Source organism: Neophocaena asiaeorientalis, unplaced genomic scaffold, assembly GCF_003031525.2.
Source record: "Neophocaena asiaeorientalis asiaeorientalis breed wild unplaced genomic scaffold, Neophocaena_asiaeorientalis_V1.1 scaffold830, whole genome shotgun sequence".
NCBI lineage: Eukaryota > Metazoa > Chordata > Mammalia > Artiodactyla > Phocoenidae > Neophocaena > Neophocaena asiaeorientalis.
In genome coordinates, this window is record NW_020172177.1 from 395,266 (window position 1) to 413,447 (window position 18,182).

Genomic DNA, 18,182 nt, shown 5'->3' on the forward strand with positions numbered 1-18,182 from the left:
TACATCTTTGACTCCAAATCCAGTGCTCCATCCGGAATATCACTGTTGCCTTTTTTGGCAGGCAAGGCTTTCAGTCTGCCTCCCCTCAGCCCAGCTTCAGACAGGGTGACTGGAAATGGATCAAAAGATTGAAAAGGAGAAGAAAGACTGACCTGAAGTGAACTGAAAGTATTTTCTGCTAAGGGGAAAGCAGAAGAAAGAGAAAGGCATAGAACTCTGGGGTGTGGTCTCAAAGCAATTGCATTCTGAGGAAGGTGGGATGCCTCCACTTCTCCCTGGCGGGGTGAAGAGGATCAGATGCTACCTGGCCTTTCTGGAGGGTGGAATCAAAGTGCGTGCTGGAGGGAAGCAAACATGGGTCTACATCCTGTCTGGGTGAGAGCAGCTGAGAGAAGGAATAAAGGACTATTACGGGAAAGTAGAAAAAGAAGAAGGGAGGGAATTTAGAAGTACAGATAGGAAACTAGGGCAAAAGCACATTCTTAAGAAAAAAATTTAATTTGCATATGCTTAAACTTTGGTATCAACTTGCAGAGATTCCCCGGGCCTGTTAGATTTTTCTAGTGCCCCTTACTTGTCTTCTTCAACATTTCACCCACTTATCTAGGGTTCCACTCCTCAGTCCACATCCTTCCCAAACCCTCTCCCCTCCACCTTCACAATGTCTGTTGGGATGGGACAGGCTCTGATGATGGCTGTTTGGCCCCCATGTAGGTTTCTCCATATTGCCAGTAGGATGCAGAGAATTGGAAGATTCCTTGGGCATCTGTCCTTTAAACAAAGCAGCTGGGCTGGGGCAGAGCTTGGGACAAGATATTGAAGCTGGTTTTGTGAGTCACTGTGAACTCTGAACACCCGCCCACTTGAGGCAGACTTTGCAAGTTTAGCTTGCGGGAACTATCAGACCAGGTCCAGGGACTGGGGCTTCCTCAACGGCCTTGTTAGTGTTCAGCTAATGAGAACAGCCTCAAGTTGAGGAAACTGTGGCTGGAGCGAGGCCGTTCTGCTCTCCGTCAGCCTCCTGCTGATGGGTGGCTGCTGAGCCTGTGCAGGGCAGAGCATCTGGTGGGAGAGGGCCCGGCCTGACCCCTCTGTCTTGTGGGGATGTTGGGACAAGTGCTTACCCTCACACTCTTTCTGCTCATCAAGGGACATCAGGGCCAAGGTAAGGAGGCTCAGCCTGGCAGGGGTGGGGCTGGCATGGACTAGGGGCCGTGGCCTTCAGGGAGATCAGCATCTAGAGCCTCTGGGTTGTGCTGCTTACATTGGTGACCTGGAACTGTGACTCTGAACAGTTCCGCACAGCTCTGGACAGGCTGGGTCAGAGAGCAAAGGCTGGCAGTGGGTTGGGAGGTCCTTGAGAAGCGCCTCTGGCCAAGCAATCCAGGCCACCTCAGGCAAGGTAAGTCTTTTCCACTGGCTTCAGTTTTCCTTTCTGTCTAGTGGGGAGAAAGTATCCTCCCTGCTGGCTGTAAGAAGGACAAAGGAAATATCCTCTAATTTGGTGCGATTACCAGCAGAGAGGAGAAGTGGCCATGAGCTTGGGTTTCTCCAAGCAAGTAGGGGTACTGGAGCTCAGAGACTGACAGATTATTCTCTGAGGCAGGAGAGCTGAGCCCTGGCAAGGGAGAGGGGAGAGGGGAAGGGTGAGGCCAAGGCCAGAACAGAGGCTTTACCAGCATGGCCTGGTCCCTCATCCCTCAGCTCTCCCAGGAGCCCAGAAGCCATGGGAGCCTGAGGATTATTAGGGAAAATGTTGTCTGGGGGCAGGGTGAGGGGAAGGGAAGAGAAGGAGACAGTATAAGGAAGCTCCATAGCAAACTGATAACTGTCAGCTGGGCCCTGAGCCAACTAATGTTTGTGTGTGTGGGAAGCAGGCTCCCCCTCTTTTTCCAACCCTAAGTCTAGGATGCTCTGAGACTTGGAGCCTGCATTTTAGATCAGTGACTCTTTGAGGGACATCACGAGCGGGGGGTGCAGTGAGAGGAGGGCACACTTTTGTGCAAAGGGAAGAAACAGAGGCACAAGGAAGTATTTGTGCAGGGCCTGTTAAAAGCCATCCCTGGGTACTCAGTTCAATCACGGAGCCCCTGAGCACTCTGGTATCCTTCAAGAAGACACATTCCAGGCTCCGGCTTTTGTAACGAGTACAGGCGGAGTAGGGCAGGGTGTAATAAGGAACAGGGAGCAGAGAGAGAAGTCTGGAGACTGGGGCTCATGCGTGTGGGCTGGGGAGACCCAAAGACGCAGGATCCTAGGTAAGAGAGCTAGGTTGGAACCTGGGCTAAGTAGCCTTGAAAGCTGAGGTAGGACCCACATGCTTTGATGCCTGGCTTTGGGGGTGGGAGGGACAGAAGGTTGAGGCTGACTCAGATCCTGAGCCCAAGTGGCAGGAGGACGATGCTCCCTCCATCCCCATTCCCAGGGCTGTGGTGCTCTCTTTGGGTTTGGCTATGACAAGACCCATTGGTGGGAGGTAGGGGGGAACCTGGCGAGTGATTCTTTGAGCACAGGGAGGGATGGACTTTGGTCTTAGGGAACTTCTCTCTCTTCTTTCTATGCCCTGTGTCTGTGGGTCCGGCCTGAAACTGCTCTGTTTATTTAGTTCAATTTGTAAACTTCTTAATTGAAAATGATTTTTAAGTTTCAGGGAATTTGCAAGAATAGCCCAAAGAATTTTTGTATTTCCTTCACCTAGATTCACCAGTTGTCAACATTTTATCACATTTGCCTTATTTCTCTTTCTCTCCAAATATAGGTATGTGTGTATTGCTGTATAATAATAATTACTTTTGTGGAATATTCAAGAGTAAGTTGCAGACATCATGCCCCTTTACTCTTAACTATTTTAGCACACATCTTCTAAGGACAAGGATGTTCCCATATCATATCATATATCAGCACAGTGATCAAATTTAGTAAATTTGACATAGATACAATCAAACATACAGTCCATATTTAAATATTACCAACTGTCCCCCAAATGTGCTATACGACATCTTTTTTCCCCAACCAGAATCCAATCAGGATCATGTATTGCATTCAGTTGTTATATCTTTTTCGTCATCTTCAATCTACAATTATTCCTTTCTTTGTCTTTTATGAATTTGACATTTGTGGAATACAAGTCAGCTGTTTTCTAGAGGGTTCCACAATCTGAGTTTGTCTAATGTTTTGTCATAAGACTTAGGTCACGCACTTTTGGCAGGAATACCACGAAAGTGATGGCATGTCTTTTTCAGTGCATCCCATCAGGTGGTATGACAGTGGAACATTTTTTCTAAGACTTGGTTTACTGAAGAATGTAATATGCATCACATATGTGTAAGAGGCTCATAGCACTCTTGAGCATTGCAAAAGTCTTCCAAAGGCTTCTCACTTCACGTAGAGTAAAAGCCATACATTTTACAATGGCCCACGTGATCTGGCCTCCCTGACCACTGCCCCTTCCTCTCTGGTCTTCTCACTGCATTTCAGCCACGCTGGCCTGCTGGTCCTCACGCACGTTCCACTTGGGGGCTCTGCACTGTTTCCTCCACTTAGAATGCTGTGTTCCCCTCATTTGCCATGAGGCTTGCTTCCCCATTCTGCTCAAATACCACTTCTGCAGTGATATCTTTCCCACTAAAAATGTCAACCCCTTCATCCTGTAACTTCTTATCTCCCTCTTCGTTTATTTTTCTCTGTAATGCTCGTCTCCATTTTACATACTATATGTGTACTTATTTGTCTTATTTTCTATCTCCTAGGCTCTTCTTTACCTCATTAGAATGTAAGATCCTTGAGGCCAGGGCTTTTGTTTGTTTTGTTCACTGCTGTATCTTCGGCATCTAGAACAGTATCTGGCACAAGTAGACCCTCACTATGTATTTATTGAATAAATGAGTACTTTAAATAATCCATGGAATAAAGTGAGTTTATCTGCCTACCAGAAAGTTTCGTTGGGAAAACTGTTTTAGATTTTAAAGCATGTAAATACTAACTACCTCTGTGGCCTTGAGGAAGTTAACTAACTTCTTGTTTCTCAATTTTTCATTCATAATATGAAGTTAACAGCGGTGCCTGCTTCCTGGGGGATGTGTGAGGACTAGATGAGATATAGTGTATAAAGTGTTTAGAGAAATGCTGAGTTATAACAAGTCCTCCCAAATGAATGCTCATGTTAGTCAACTCTTTGGAGGCAGGGTATATATTTCACTTAGTTTTGTAGTCAGAGTAAAGAGGAGAGACTATTCAGCAATCTTGTGTTGACTTTAATTAATCGAATAGAAAGTGAGTTAGAGAATCTTCAGATAAGATGATAAAGTTTTAATGTGTGACCCTTTTCTGAGGGTTTCTCATTATCATAACCAGGATCTTAGGGAGACTTCAACATTTTTAACTTAAAGAAACATGTATTCAAGGCAGTGAATCACATGATTACATCGTAATGTAAAGTAGTCTGTTTTCACAATAGCATCTCCCTCTCTATTCCCATTCCTTCCCTGGATATGTTTTGAGTAGCTCTGCACCAGGTGCTGGACAAGATATGCAGGATTCAGTAGTGATTAAGTACACGGCCCCTTTGTTTATGGAGCCTACACCATTTTTATCCATCAGTACATAATTACAGCTGTGATTAGTGCCCAACGAAGTGCCCAACACAGTAAGTGCTCAAAACACGTTAGATGAAAGAATAAATGAATTGTTTTCAGGCATCTTAGAGGAAGATTGGGATAATTTTGGGGTCAGATGGTTTGGGGACCGGGGACCTTCAAATCACTGCCCATAAGAGTGGACTTGGGTCCTAAAGTTCATTTTGGATACTAAATTCAGATTTTGGCTATGCATTCTGAAGAAACTACAAAGGACACACCAGAGGCTATAAATGCCCAGGGACCACAAGGTCTGGGGTGAGATGTGCTGGACAAAAAAAAAAGGGGCAGGGGCAGCATCTCACAGATTAGCTCTGAAGGCTGCAGGCTGTTCCCATAGGTTGTGTTGAAACTCACTTCTCAGGAAGGAGTCACTGATCGCAACTGCTCTGGCTGGGATCCAGACATGTTCTAAAAAGGCTGGATTTATTTTTGTCCATCTTTTCCTTATTGTACTCCCCCTCAGACAAAGTGTGAATAGTGAAGTATCTGTCCACAGGAGAGAGATCAGGACTCAGAGAACTCAGGGCTGCAGCACCACTGGAGGGAACCAGTTCTATAGAAATCCCTCCAGAGATAGCTGGGCCATTGTCTTCATGATATGTGTGCAGAAAAGCGTGCAAAATTATAAACGTACATCTCAATGAGTTGTTAAGTGAAAACACCTGTGTGTTTACCACATGTTCCCTCCTTTCCTTACCTCCACCCTCTTCCACAAATACAACCACTCTTCTGACTTCTAACATCATTGGTTAGTTTTGCCTGTATATAAATGGAATCATAAAGTATATACTCTTGTATTTGGCTTCTTTTGCTCAACATCTGATGAGATTTATCTCTGCTATCACTTGCAGCTGGTCGTTTTCATGGCTGTATTTCATTGTATGATTATATAATGGTTTATTAATCTATTCTACCATTGATGAACCTTTGGGTTGTTTCAAGGTTTTTTTCCCTATTATAATCACGCTGCTAAGAGCCTTTAGGCCAAGCTGCTCAGCATGCGGGATCTTGGTTCCCTGACCAGGGATGGAGCTCGCGCCCCCTGCAGTGGAAGCTCAGAATTTAAACCACTGGACCACCAGGGGAGTCCTCTCTGAGCCTTTTAGTGCATGCATGTCTGTTGGGTGTATCTCTGGGGGTAGAATCACTGGGTATGTAGATATACCTCTAGTCGTTGCTGCCAAACTGTTTTCCAAAGTGGTTGAAGCAAGCAGTGCGTGAGAGTTCCAAGTTTCAGGGCCATCAGCTTTGTGTTCTGAGGACGTGCAAATGGGAAATGAAAGTGCAGGGGTGTGGAGCCTGAATGGTGAAAGTCAAAGCCAAGAGAACCATGTCTGTTCTGGTTTCCCTGGTATACTGCACGAAATTCCTACATGAGAGTCATTTCTGGGAGCTGAATTTAATTAATTAATCAACTGAACACTTCATTAAACCCTTACTATGTTCCAAGAACCATGCAAGATTTTGTGGAGGAAACAAAGATGAAACACACATTGGTTCCATCCTTAAGAATCTTTCAGATAGTTAGAGGAAAACAGACCTGTTACAATATCCACTCTAAGGGAAGACAGCAAATGCTAAAGCTAAGTGTCTCCGACAGGCAAGATACATTTAGAGCACAAAGGGTGCAAAGAAGATGGAGAGTCCTTCTAGGTAGGGACACTGGGGAAGTGGCCTTGAAGGATAAATAAGAGTTCAGGAGATAGGGGTAAGGTAGAAGGACAAGCTAAGCAGAGGGAACAGCCTAAACAGAAGTAGGGAAAACAGGTTTGAACGAGGAGACGTGAGAAGCAGATGGTCTTGTCATCTTGGAGAAAGACAGTATTACAAATGGGATGATTCAGTTAACTGATACAAAGAGTCGGACATAGCCTAGGTAAGTTGACAGAGGTAAGGGGTTGCATCGTCTGAGAGATGGAGTCAGTATAGTCAGGAAGAAGCCCCCCAGGGTGGGGCTAGGTGAAGAAGAAGAGAGGTGATGAATTGGGTTGTGGACCTGGAGGGGATTTTATCTACTTTATAATTTTGCCTTGACTAGGGCCGGCCCTGCCCCAGCACTTCTGGGATCTCACTGAGCTTTATCCACCCAGACCCCATCAGGAACCCCTTCTGTTGCCTTCACTCCAAGCCTGGTGACATAACCCCGAGCTGAGAAAACCTCAACATCCTTTGTTGGCTGGGGGAAGTTATACTTTTCTGAAAGTTTTCTTTTCTCTCCCCTGTCCCCTCTCCCAGGCTCTCAGGCCTCAACCTTCTTCCCATCTCACCCTTCCTCTGACCAGCAGGTCAAGGTCAGAGGAAGCCGAGCTGACGGTGGACACCGTGAGACTTTGGAGGCTGCAGCTCCTGCACCCAGCTCTGGGGCTGAGCGGGACTCACTGCTGGGTCAGATCATCTGCTTGACCGTCCTCTGTGCTGGCTTCCCTCTTCTTCCTGAGGAGGTGGTGGAGTTAATCACTTGACCTCTGCCCTCCCTCTGCAGAGTTGTTTCACCCCATTCTTTCCTAACCACCGGAAGAGAGGCCCCAAAGCTGCTGAGTGGTAACAACAGAGGTAGCAGCAGCCCTGGGGCCTGCTCTGACCACTGGAATCTGCTGTGGCCTCTCTGCTCTGAACAATCCACCACTTGTTGGGGCCTCCTCCACCTCTCACTAAGCATGTGAGAATTTGTGTTGAAGTTATCTTTTTTTTTTTTTTTTTTTTTTTTTTGTGGTATGCGGGCCTCTCACTGTTGTGGCCTCTCCCGTTGCGGAGCACAGGCTCCGGACGTGCAGGCTCAGCGGCCATGGCTCACGGGTCCAGCCACTCTGCGGCATGTGGAATCTTCCCGGACTGGGGCACGAACCCGTGTCCCCTGCATCAGCAGGCGGACTCTCAACCACTGTGCCACCAGGGAAGCCCGAAATTATCTTTTCATACTGCCATTTCTTGTCTCTCCATTTGGCATATGTGCCCCTCTGGGACAGGGACAGAGGTCTTTCTGCCTCAGTCACAATACCCAGTACACAGTACCTTGCCCACTCATCTTTCTGCTGTATCCTCCCACTCCAACCTTCACTGTCCTGGGAATCCTTGTTTCTGATCCACAGCTTTCCCCTTTCTCCAAAGGGGTGATTCCAAACCTTCATCATATCTTCAGGATCCTGTTCCATCATCATAGCTTTTATCAGCCTACACTCTCCTTCTCCAAGTAAATGGAGGCCCCAGTTAGGGATTCTGCCAACCTCACCAACAATCCCTCAACATCAACTGACCTCATCTGTGCCCATAAATGACCACATTCACCTCTGCTCTGCGTTAGGGAGCTCTCCTCCTTTCCTTGGTCTGTCCTTCCCCGTGTGCTCTGGACATCACGGCTTCATCTGGTAGGTCATCCAGGACCTGCCCAGTTCACGATATCTCTGTTCTTTCTTCAACTGCTCCTTTTCTGTTGGCTTTCCACTCTTAGTTCATTATCCTCCCATTTAAAAATCTATGTTGGAATACCATCCAGTTTTTCCCTACTGTGTCTTTCTTTCCCATGTGTCTCTTTTACTACTCATACAGAACACTTCGCTTCTGATACCTCTGGTCTCCAAATGTGTGTGTGGTTCTTTCCCCACACCAAGCAACTCTCTGTGGCCCCACCTGGGTGTCTTACAATTTGACTCAATTCTGACACCATCTGCCCGGAGACTGTTAGATTTCACAGGTTAAGGGCTCGTTCCCACAAGATTACCTCCCTCTGCCATTTCAGACACCAGTCTCAAGCCCAGGTTGTAGATCAGAGGTTCCAGTGATCCCCTCTTCTGATACAATTAATTTGTTGGAGTGGCTCACAGAACAGTGGGAAACACTTACTTACATTTACCAGTTTATTAAAGGATATGATAAGGGATACAGATGAACAGCCAGATGAAGAGATAAATAGGGCAAGGTCTGAAAGAGAGCTTCTGTTCCCTTGGAGTTGGGGTTCATCAAACTGGTAGCTTCCCTAAACTCGTGCTATTGGGATTTTATAGGGGCTTCCTCATGTAGAGGTGATCAGTTATTAACTATTAACTCCATTTCCAGCCTCTATCCCTCCTCCGAAGGGTGGGGAATGGGGTTGAAAATTCCAAGCTTTTAATCATGGCTTGGCCTTTTTTGTGATCAGCCCCTCCCACCCAGGAGTTCATCCAGAGTCATCTTAATAGAATAAAAGATGCTCCTGGTGCTCTCATTACTTAGGAATTTACAAAGGTTTTAGGAGCCCCATGTCAGGGATGGGGTCAAAGACTAAATACTAAAGCAAGAGATGCTTTTATCACTGAGAAATTATAAGGATTTCAGGAACTCTGTGCCAGGAACTGGGGGGAGAGAATAACGTATATATTTCCATTATCTCACAAAAACCAAACCAGCAAACCAAAATAACAGCTGGTGTTCTTCCTGCGGTAGCTTCTTTCCTAGATCCTTTTTAGTTGGAGACAAACCCTTCTTAAGCGTATAAACTAATACAATTTATGTGAAAATATAATAGAATAGTATCATTAAAAAATGACGACAATGGCAGTATAGCATCAGGAGTGTAGATCACATATTTGATTCCTTAATAATTTAATAGTTTAGTTCATAACTTAATCATTCCCTGTACACTCTATATTCAGTTTTTTAAAAATTAATTAATTAATTAATTAATTAATTAATGGCTGTGTTGGGTCTTCATTGCTGCTCGCGGGCTTTCTCTAGTTGCGGTGAGTGGTGGCTACTCTTCATTGCGGTGCGTGGGCTTCTCATTGCGGTGGCTTCTCTTGTTGCGGAGCGTGGGCTCTAGGTGCGTGGGCTTCAGTAGTTGCGGCACGCAGGCTCAGTAGTTGTGGTGCGCAGGCTCTAGAGCGCAGGCTCAGTAGTTGTGGCGCACGGACTTAGTTGCTCCACGGCATGTGGGATCTTCCGGGCCAGGGCTCGAATCCGTGTCCCCTGCATTGGCAGGCGGATTCTTAACCACTGTGCCACCAGGGAAGTCCTATATTCAGTTTTGTCACAATGAAGGAGAACCAGAATGAAGGCTCTATGTTTTGATCTGATAGTGGTTATTCAGGAGTTTACTTTATAATTATTCATTATACTATGCATTTATATTTTAGGCACCCTTTAATATTTGTGCTACCTCTCAATTTTACAAAAGGTAAAAATAAAATAAAACCATCACAAGCCCCTAAAAACTAAACTCATGTTCTATCACCCCACTCTCCAGACCTGCTGGAGAGAGCTTTATTACCATCCTTAGCAGACCCATAAGCCAGAAGTATGGGTGTCTGTAACAATGCTGCTGTTCTGTCTGTGATGCCCTCTTCCATACTCCTTTCTCAGTCCGCCTGGTAGGCCTGGGTGCCTCAGGCAGTGCCTAGCTCACCTCCTCTGGGAAGTCACTCCTAATGCCCCAGGGAAGAGTAGAGCATGCTTTCCTTATGCTTGTGTCACACCTTGGGCATACCCCCATAGCACATTTCACATCAAGTCTTAGTTGGCTGTTTTAGGTTTATCTTCCTCTAGACTGTAAGCACAGTAAAACAGAGATTGTAACTTTTCCTTTACGTCTTTGCCCAGTGCCCTTAATTGTCCCCTTCTCCAAAATAGTGATATTACAAATATCTACTTACAGATATGATATGGGCAACAGCAATCATAAGAGATGCCAACTCTGAGCAACCTGGAAAGCTTTATTTGGTGTATTGGCTGAACTTCTTCCCTGCCTTTGGGCAAGATGCACTCATTCATGCACCAGTAACCTTCGCTGTTCACTGCTCCCATATTACACTTATATGCTTCTGTTTTGGTCCTGTTCTCTTCTTATGATTTGGCTTTCATTTCTTATTTAAAATCCTGCCCAGCACTATAGATTTTGGTTTTGTGGCAAGCATTTCTGGCACCCAACCTGGAGCCCTTAAACTTGGCATTTCATGTTGGTCTTGGAGTTGGCTCCTCTGGGATACTCAAGATCCATCTGTAGTCTCGGCCCTTTTTCTGCCTTAGATGGGGTGGAGTTTTAGATACCCATTACTTAGCCCAGTGCCTGGCCAATGAAATATGTATCCATTGGTGTGGCTCCCTCTCTACTGAGCCTTACCCTTGACCCTTCATATGACTGACACTGCTATTGCCAGTTAACCAGTCTTGGGAGTTCCATATCTTCCTTTAGCACTTGCTTGTTATGTATGGGGGGCATTTCTATATTTCTGTGTACCATTCTATTTGCAACTGTCCCCAACTCTACTTGCCTAGGTTAATCTCTTGAATGTAATTTGGTTGTTTTATCATCTCCCATTTCTATAGTCTGTGAAGGTGATGTCCTGTTTCTAGGAAATTAAGACTTATCATATGTATGTATTTCTTTGCAAATGCTGCCAACCACTAAGACCATCTTGCTTAGTTCTTCTATCTCTAATATTCTGCCTAAGGGCTGCACCTTCTGCTTGATTCCCTGTCCCCAGAGGAGCTGTGAAGTTGCAGTTCCCCCTACCCAGAATGTTTTTTTCTGTAGCTCTTCGCCTGGCTGGATCCTTCATTTCTACCATTTCTTAGCTCAGATGTCACCTCCTCAGAGAGGTCTTCTCTGGCCATGAATCTACCAGTCACTCTGTTATATCACCTTTTAAAACTACCTTCATGGCACTTATGCTTCTCTGAAAGGATCTTGTCTCATTTTTCACTTATTTATGGTGCGTACCCCAACTGGAGTGTAAGCTTCATGGGAGCAGGGACCTTGTATCTCTTGCTCACCCCTCTAGTCCAATGCCCTTGAGCAGTGGTTCTCAATTGGGGACAATTTTGCCCCCCAGGGGACATTTGGAAATGTCTAAAAACTTTTTGCTTGTCGTGAATGGGGCAGGGGTGCTGGCATCTAGCAGGTAGAGACCAGGGATGATGTTACACATCTTTACAATGCACAGGACGGCTCCCGCTTCCTCTGCAACAGGGAATTAACAGGCTCCAAATGTCAAGTGTTGAGTTTAAGATATCCTCCCTAGAGCAATACCTGACACACAGAGAGTATTCAATAAATAATTGTTGAATATAGGAGTGAATAGTCTTCTCATTGCCTCAAAGGGGCTCACTGATTCTTATAGATGTACCTGGAACCTAGGTTTAGAACATCTTTGTTAATCTGTAAATTTGCCCAACCTATTCTCTAGTCTATTTTACCTGTGAGAATTTCTGATACACTGATTTCTGGTTGTCATTTGAGTAAGTATCAGGAAGAATTTTCTAATATTTCACCAAAAGGTGAGTGCAGAAATCTCCTGTTTTTCCACTCTTGCTGTGGTAATGTTTCCACAGTGGCAACATCTTACTTTGCTCTTATCAAAGTACATTTTACTAAGTTTAATGATCAGAACAGCTCTCTGAGAGGTAGTAATTACTCCTTTTTTACATTTTGTATTTTTATCAAGATATAACTTACAGTAATGTACAAAAAGTTTAAGTGAATAGCTTGATGAACTTTTACATATGTATGTACATGTAACCACCACCCATCTCAAGATGTAAAACATTTCTAGCACTCCAATAGTCTTCTTTGTGTCCCCTCCTACTTGATAATCTCTTCAGAGTCAACCAATATTCTAACCTCTTACCATGGATTTGTTTTTTTTTAATTTTGAATTTCGTATAAGTAGAATCATTCACTATATACTTTTTGGTGTCTGGCTCCTTTATTAATAACCAAGTCAAAAAGATCCATCCACATTTTTGCTTGTAGAAGTAGTCTATTCTTTTTTTTAAAAAAATTAATTAATTTATTTTTGGCTGCATTGGATCTTCATTGCTGCGTGCGGGCTTTCTCTAGTTGGGTGAGTGGGGGCTGCTCTTCATTGCGGTGCATGGGCTTCTCATTGTGGTGGCTTCTCTTGTTGCGGAGCACCGACTCTAGGAGCGCGGGCTTCAGTATTTGTGGCATGTGGGCTCTAGAGTGCAGACTCCATAGTTGTGGCACAGGGGCTTAGTTACTCTGCGGCATGTGGGATCTTCCCAGACCACGGATCAAACCCATGTCCCCTGCATTGGCAGGCGGATTCTTAACCACTGCGCCATCAGGGAAGTCCCAGTTTATTCTTTTTCATTGCTATGTAACAGTCCATTATATGAATCTAACATGATTTATTTATTCATCTAATGATGACTGATATTTGGGTTGTTTCCCATTTTGAATTATTATGAATAAAGCCAATATGAACGTTCTTGTATATATTTTCTTGAGTATGTACAAATTCTCCTGGGTTATAGGTCATATGTAACTTTCTTGAGTATGTACAAATTCTCCTGGGTTATAGGGCATATGTAACTTTAGTTTTAAAAGATATTGTCAGTTTTCCAAAGTGGCTGTACCAATTTACACTCCCATTAGCAATGAATCAGAGTCTCAGTTGTGCCTCATCCCTGTCAACACTTGGAATTTTCAGTCTGTTAAATGTTAGCCATTTTGGTGGGGATATAGTAGGGTCTCATTGTTTTCTGATATCCAACAATGTTGGGAACCTTTTTGCTGCTTGTTGGTTAACTGGGTATCATTTATTTGCCAAGTGCCTGTCCTAGTCTTCTGCCTTTTTTTTTTTGGGGGGGGTTGTCAGTTTATTTCTTACTGATTTTTAGGAATTCTTTATAGACAGGTATACCTCGTTTTATTGAGCCTCACTTTATTGCACTTTGCAGATACTGAGTTTTTTACAAATTGAAGGTTTGTGGCAACCCTGTGTCACACAAGTCTATTAGCTCCACTTTTCCAACAGCATTTGCTCACTTTGTGTCTCTTTGTCACATTTTGGTAATTCTCTCAATATTTCAAACTTTTTCATTATTATTATATTTGTTATGATGATCTGTGATCAGTGATCTTTGATGTCACTATTGCAATTGTTTTGGGGTGCCACAAACTGCACCCATATAAGATGGTGAATTTAATCAATCGTTAAGATGACAACAAAGGATTCAGAATATTACATAAACTTAGTTGATGAAGCAGCAGCAGGGCTTGAAAGGATTGACTCCAATTTTGAAAGAAGTTCTACTGTGGTCAAAATGCTGTCAAACATCATTGCCTGTTACAGAGAAATCATTTGTTAAAGGAAGAGTCAATCCATGTGGCAGAGGAGGCTCAAGTAAAGGGCGGAGCCTGACTTTCCTTCTCCAACCCACTACTCACCATCTGGGCAGAGACTACTTCAATGTGCATGGTGTGAGGGTGTGCTCTAACTTCATTGATTTACATGTAGTTGTCCAACTTTCCCAGCACCACTTGCTGAAGAGACTGTCTTTTTCCCATTTTATATTCTTGCTTCCTTTGTTGATGATTGACTGCAGGTGTGTGGGTTTATTTCTCGGCTCTCTATTCTGTTCAATTGATCCATATGTCTGTTTTTGTGCCAATATCACACTATTTTGACTATTGTAGCTTTGTAGTATTATCTGAAGTGTGGGAGGGTTATGCTTCCTGCTTTGTTCTTTTTCCTTTGTATTGCTTTGGCAATTCTGGGTCTTTTATGATTCCATACAAAATTTAGGATTATTTGTTCTAGTCCTGTGAAAAATATCATAGGTATTTTGATACAGATTGCATTAAATCTGTAGGTTGTTTTGAGTAGTATTGCCATTTTAACAATATTAATTCCTCCAATCCAAGAGTATGGGGTATCTTTCCATTTCTTTGAATCATCTTTAATTTCCTTTATTAATGTATTATAGTTCTCAGCATATAAGTCTTTCACCTTCTTGGTCAGGTTTAATCCTAAGTATTTTATTTTTCTTTTGGTGTGATTTTAAAAGGTATGGTTTTGTTACATTCCTTTTTTGATATTTCATTATTAATGTAAAGAAATGTAACTGATTTCTGTATATTAATCCTGTATCCTGCTACCTTGCTGAATTCATCTATCAGTTCTAGTTGTTTTTGTATGGAGTCTTTAGGGCTTTCTCTATATAGTATTATGTCATCTGCATATAATGACAATTTTACCTTGTCCCTTCCAATTTGGATAACTTTTATTTCTTTTTCTTGACTGATTGCTGTGTCTAGGATTTCCAATGCTATGTTGAATAGAAGTGGTGAGAGTGGGCATCCTTGCCCTGTTCCAGATTTTAACAGGAAGGATTTTAGCTTTCCACCATTGAGTATTATATTGGTTGTGGGTTTGTCATAAATGGCTTTAATTATGTTGAGATATGTTCCCTCTATACCCACTTTCGTAAGAGCTTTTTTAAAAATCATGAATGGATGCTGAATTTTGTCAAATGCTTTTCCTGTGTCTGTTGAGATAATCATGTGGTTTGTCTTTCTTTTATGAATGTGGTGTATCACATTGATTGATTTATGTATGTTGAACCATCCTTGTGACCCTGGAATGAAATCAGCTTGACCATGGGGTATGATCCCTTTTATGTAATGTTGGACTCAGTTTGTCAATATTTTGTTAAGGATTTTTGCATCTATGTTCATTAAAGATATTCGCCTGTAATTTTCTTTTTTTGTGGTGTCTTTGTCTGATTTCAGTGTCAGGATGATGATGGCTTCATAGAAGCCATGAATTTGGGAGTATTCCCTCCTCTTAAATTTTTTTTGAATAGTTTGAGAAGGATAGGTATAAGTTCTTCTTGGTATATTTGGTAGAATTCCTCAGTGAAGCTGTTCAGTACTGGATTTTTGTTTGCAGAGAGTTTTGTTTTGTTTCATTTTTAAATTACAGATTCTATTTCACTTCTAGTGATCAGTCTATTTAAATGATCTGTTTCTTCTTGACTCAGTTTTGGCAGGCTGTATGTTTCTACAAACTTGTTCATTTCTTCCAGGTTGTCCAGTTTGTTTGCATATAACTATTAGTATTCTCATAATCTTTTTGTATTTTTGTGGTATCTGTGGTTAAAATTTCCCTCTTTCTTTTCTTATTTTGTTTATTTGGGTCCTCTCTCTTTTCTTCTTGGTGACCTTGGCTAGAGGTTTGTTGATTTTGTTTACCTTTCCAAAAAATTAGCTCTTGGACTTATTGATCTTTTCTATTGTTTTTTTTTGATCTCTATTTTATTTATTTCCTCTCTGATTTTCATTATTTTCTTCCTTATATTGACTTTGGGTTTTGTTTGTTCTTCTATAATTCTTTTAGGTGGTAGTTTAGGTTGTTTGTTTAAGATTTTTCTTGTTTTTTGATGCAGGCCTGTATTGCTATGAACTTCTCTCTTAGAACTGCTTCTGTTGCATCTCATAGATTTTGTAAGGTTGTGCTTTCATTTTTGTTTGTCTACAGGTATTTTCTGATTTCTTCTTTGATTTCGCTTTTGATCCAGTGGTTTTTTTTTTTTTTTTTTTTTCCGATACGCGGGCCTCTCACTGTTGTGGCGTCTCCCGTTGCGGAGCATAGGCTCCGGACGCGCAGGCTCAGCGGCCATGGCTCACGGGCCTAGCCGCTCTGCGGCATGTGGGATCTTCCCGGACCGGGGCACGAACCCATGTTCCCTGCATCGGCAGGCGGACTCTCAACCACTGCGCCACCAGGGAAGCCCGATCCAGTGTTTTTTTAAGAGCATGTTGTTTAGTCTCCATATGTTTTTCTTTTCCTGTTTTTCTTTCTGTGGTTGATTTCTAGTTTCATATTGTTGTGGTCAGAAAAGGTCTCAGTTGAGTTTATTTTTCAGTTATTTTATATTTTATTCCTACAATTTTCATTTGGTTCCCAAAAAATTCATTTTTTCAGGTAACTATTGCTGCATAATGAAGCACCTCCAAACTTAGTAGTACAGGCGGACTCTCAACCACTGCGCCACCAGGGAAGCCCGATCCAGTGGTTTTTAAAGAGCATGTTGTTTAGTCTCCATATGTTTGTTCTTTTCCCGTTTTTCTTTCTGTGGTTGATTTCTAGTTTCATATTGTTGTGGTCAGAAAAGGTCTCAGTTGAGTTTATTTTTCAGTTATTTTATATTTTATTCCTACAATTTTCATTTGGTTCCCAAAAAATTCATTTTTTCAGGTAACTATTGCTGCATAATGAAGCACCTCCAAACTTAGTAGTTTAAAACAACAACCACTTATTTAGTCAATGATTCTGCTAGTTGGCAATTTGGGCGGGGCTTAACTGGGTCATTATTTTCATTTCAGCTTGCACCATTTTTGCATATAGGGTCAGCTGCCAGATTGACTGGGGACGGCTGATCTAAGAAGGCCTCAGCTTGCTGCATGTGATTTCTCATCCTCCAGGAGGCTATCTGAGTCTTGTTTATATGTCAGCTAGACAACATGCCAAGAGAACATGTAGAGGCACATTCCAAGAGGCATGTGCAAGGCCTCTTCAGATCTAGGCTTAGAACTGGCACAACATCATTTTTACTGCATTCTGTTCAGAAAGCCAGCCCAGTTACAAGAGATGGGAAAGTGAACTCTATCTCTTGATGATGGAAGGAGCTGCAAAGTCACATTTCAGGGAGCATAGCCATTTTGCTTTCTATCACACTAGTTCTCTGCTGTAATTCTCAAACATATTTTATTTCCTTGAACATGTTAAACAAAATTACTTTAAAGTTTATGGCTGATAACACTATTATCTAGATGTCCCTTGGATTTATTTCTATTTTTTCTTTTGGTTTTTGGACATGTTTCCTCTTCTTATGCCTGTTTATTTTTTTATTTCATTTTGGACACTGTTGTATGAAAAATTTTAGAAATAGTTTAATGCGCTGGTTTTTGTTATTTTCCTCCAGAAATAATTTATATTTGCCTCTAGTCAGATTAGAAATACTAGAGATATTAGATAATGTTAATCCAATTCAGGGTTGAAATTATTCAAAACTGGGCTTCAATCTCTGTGAGAGCTGGCCTATTTCTTTTCTTTTCTTTTTTATTAACTTTTTGGCTGCGTTGGGTCTTTGTTGTAGTACATGGGCTTTCTCTAATTAAGGAGAGCTGGGGGCTACACTTCATTGGGGTGCATAGGCTTCTCATTGCGGTGGCTGCTCTCATTGTAGAGCATGGGCTCTAGGTGTGCAGGCTTCAGTAGTTGTGGCACACAGGCTCACTAGTTGTGGCTTGCGGGCTCTAGAGTGCAGGCTCAGTAGTTATGGCACATAGGCTTAGTTGCTCCATGACATGTGGGATCTTCATGGACCAGGGATCGAACTGGTGTCCCCTGCATTGGCAGGCAGATTCTTTTTTTATTTTTAAATTAATTAATTCATTAATTTTTGGCTGTGTTGGGTCTTTGTTGCTGTGCGTGGGCTTTCTCTAGTTGCGGTGAGCGGGGGCTACTCTTCGTTGCGGTGTGCGGGCTTCTCATTGCGATGGCTTCTCTTGTTGTGGAGCATGGACTCTAGGGTGAGCAGGCTTTAGTAGTTGTGGCACACAGACTCAGTAGTTATGGTACGTGGGCTCTAGAGCGCAGGCTCAGTAGTTGTGGTGCACAGGCTTAGTTGCTCTGCAGCATGTGGGATCTTCCAGGACGAGGGCTTGAACCTGTGTCCCCTGCATTGGCAGGCAGATTCTTAATCACTGTGCCACCAGGGAAGTCCTTGGCCTATTTCTTCTTCACCCTTACTCTTAGTGTGTAG

At 42.9% G+C, this 18,182-nt stretch overlaps 1 protein-coding gene across 1 annotated transcript in view; it reads left to right on the plus strand.

Annotated features, from left to right (window-relative positions):
* The first annotated feature begins 905 nt into the window (after positions 1 to 905).
* The window catches only part of CD244 (CD244 molecule), a 30,403-nt gene continuing 13,126 nt past the window's right edge, over positions 906 to 18,182 (plus strand). Inside the window, exon 1 of the mRNA XM_024757666.1 lies at positions 906 to 1,165. Within this exon, the coding sequence (XP_024613434.1) occupies positions 1,105 to 1,165 (61 nt within the window). The 5' untranslated portion in view covers positions 906 to 1,104. The remainder of the gene's footprint in view (positions 1,166 to 18,182) is intronic.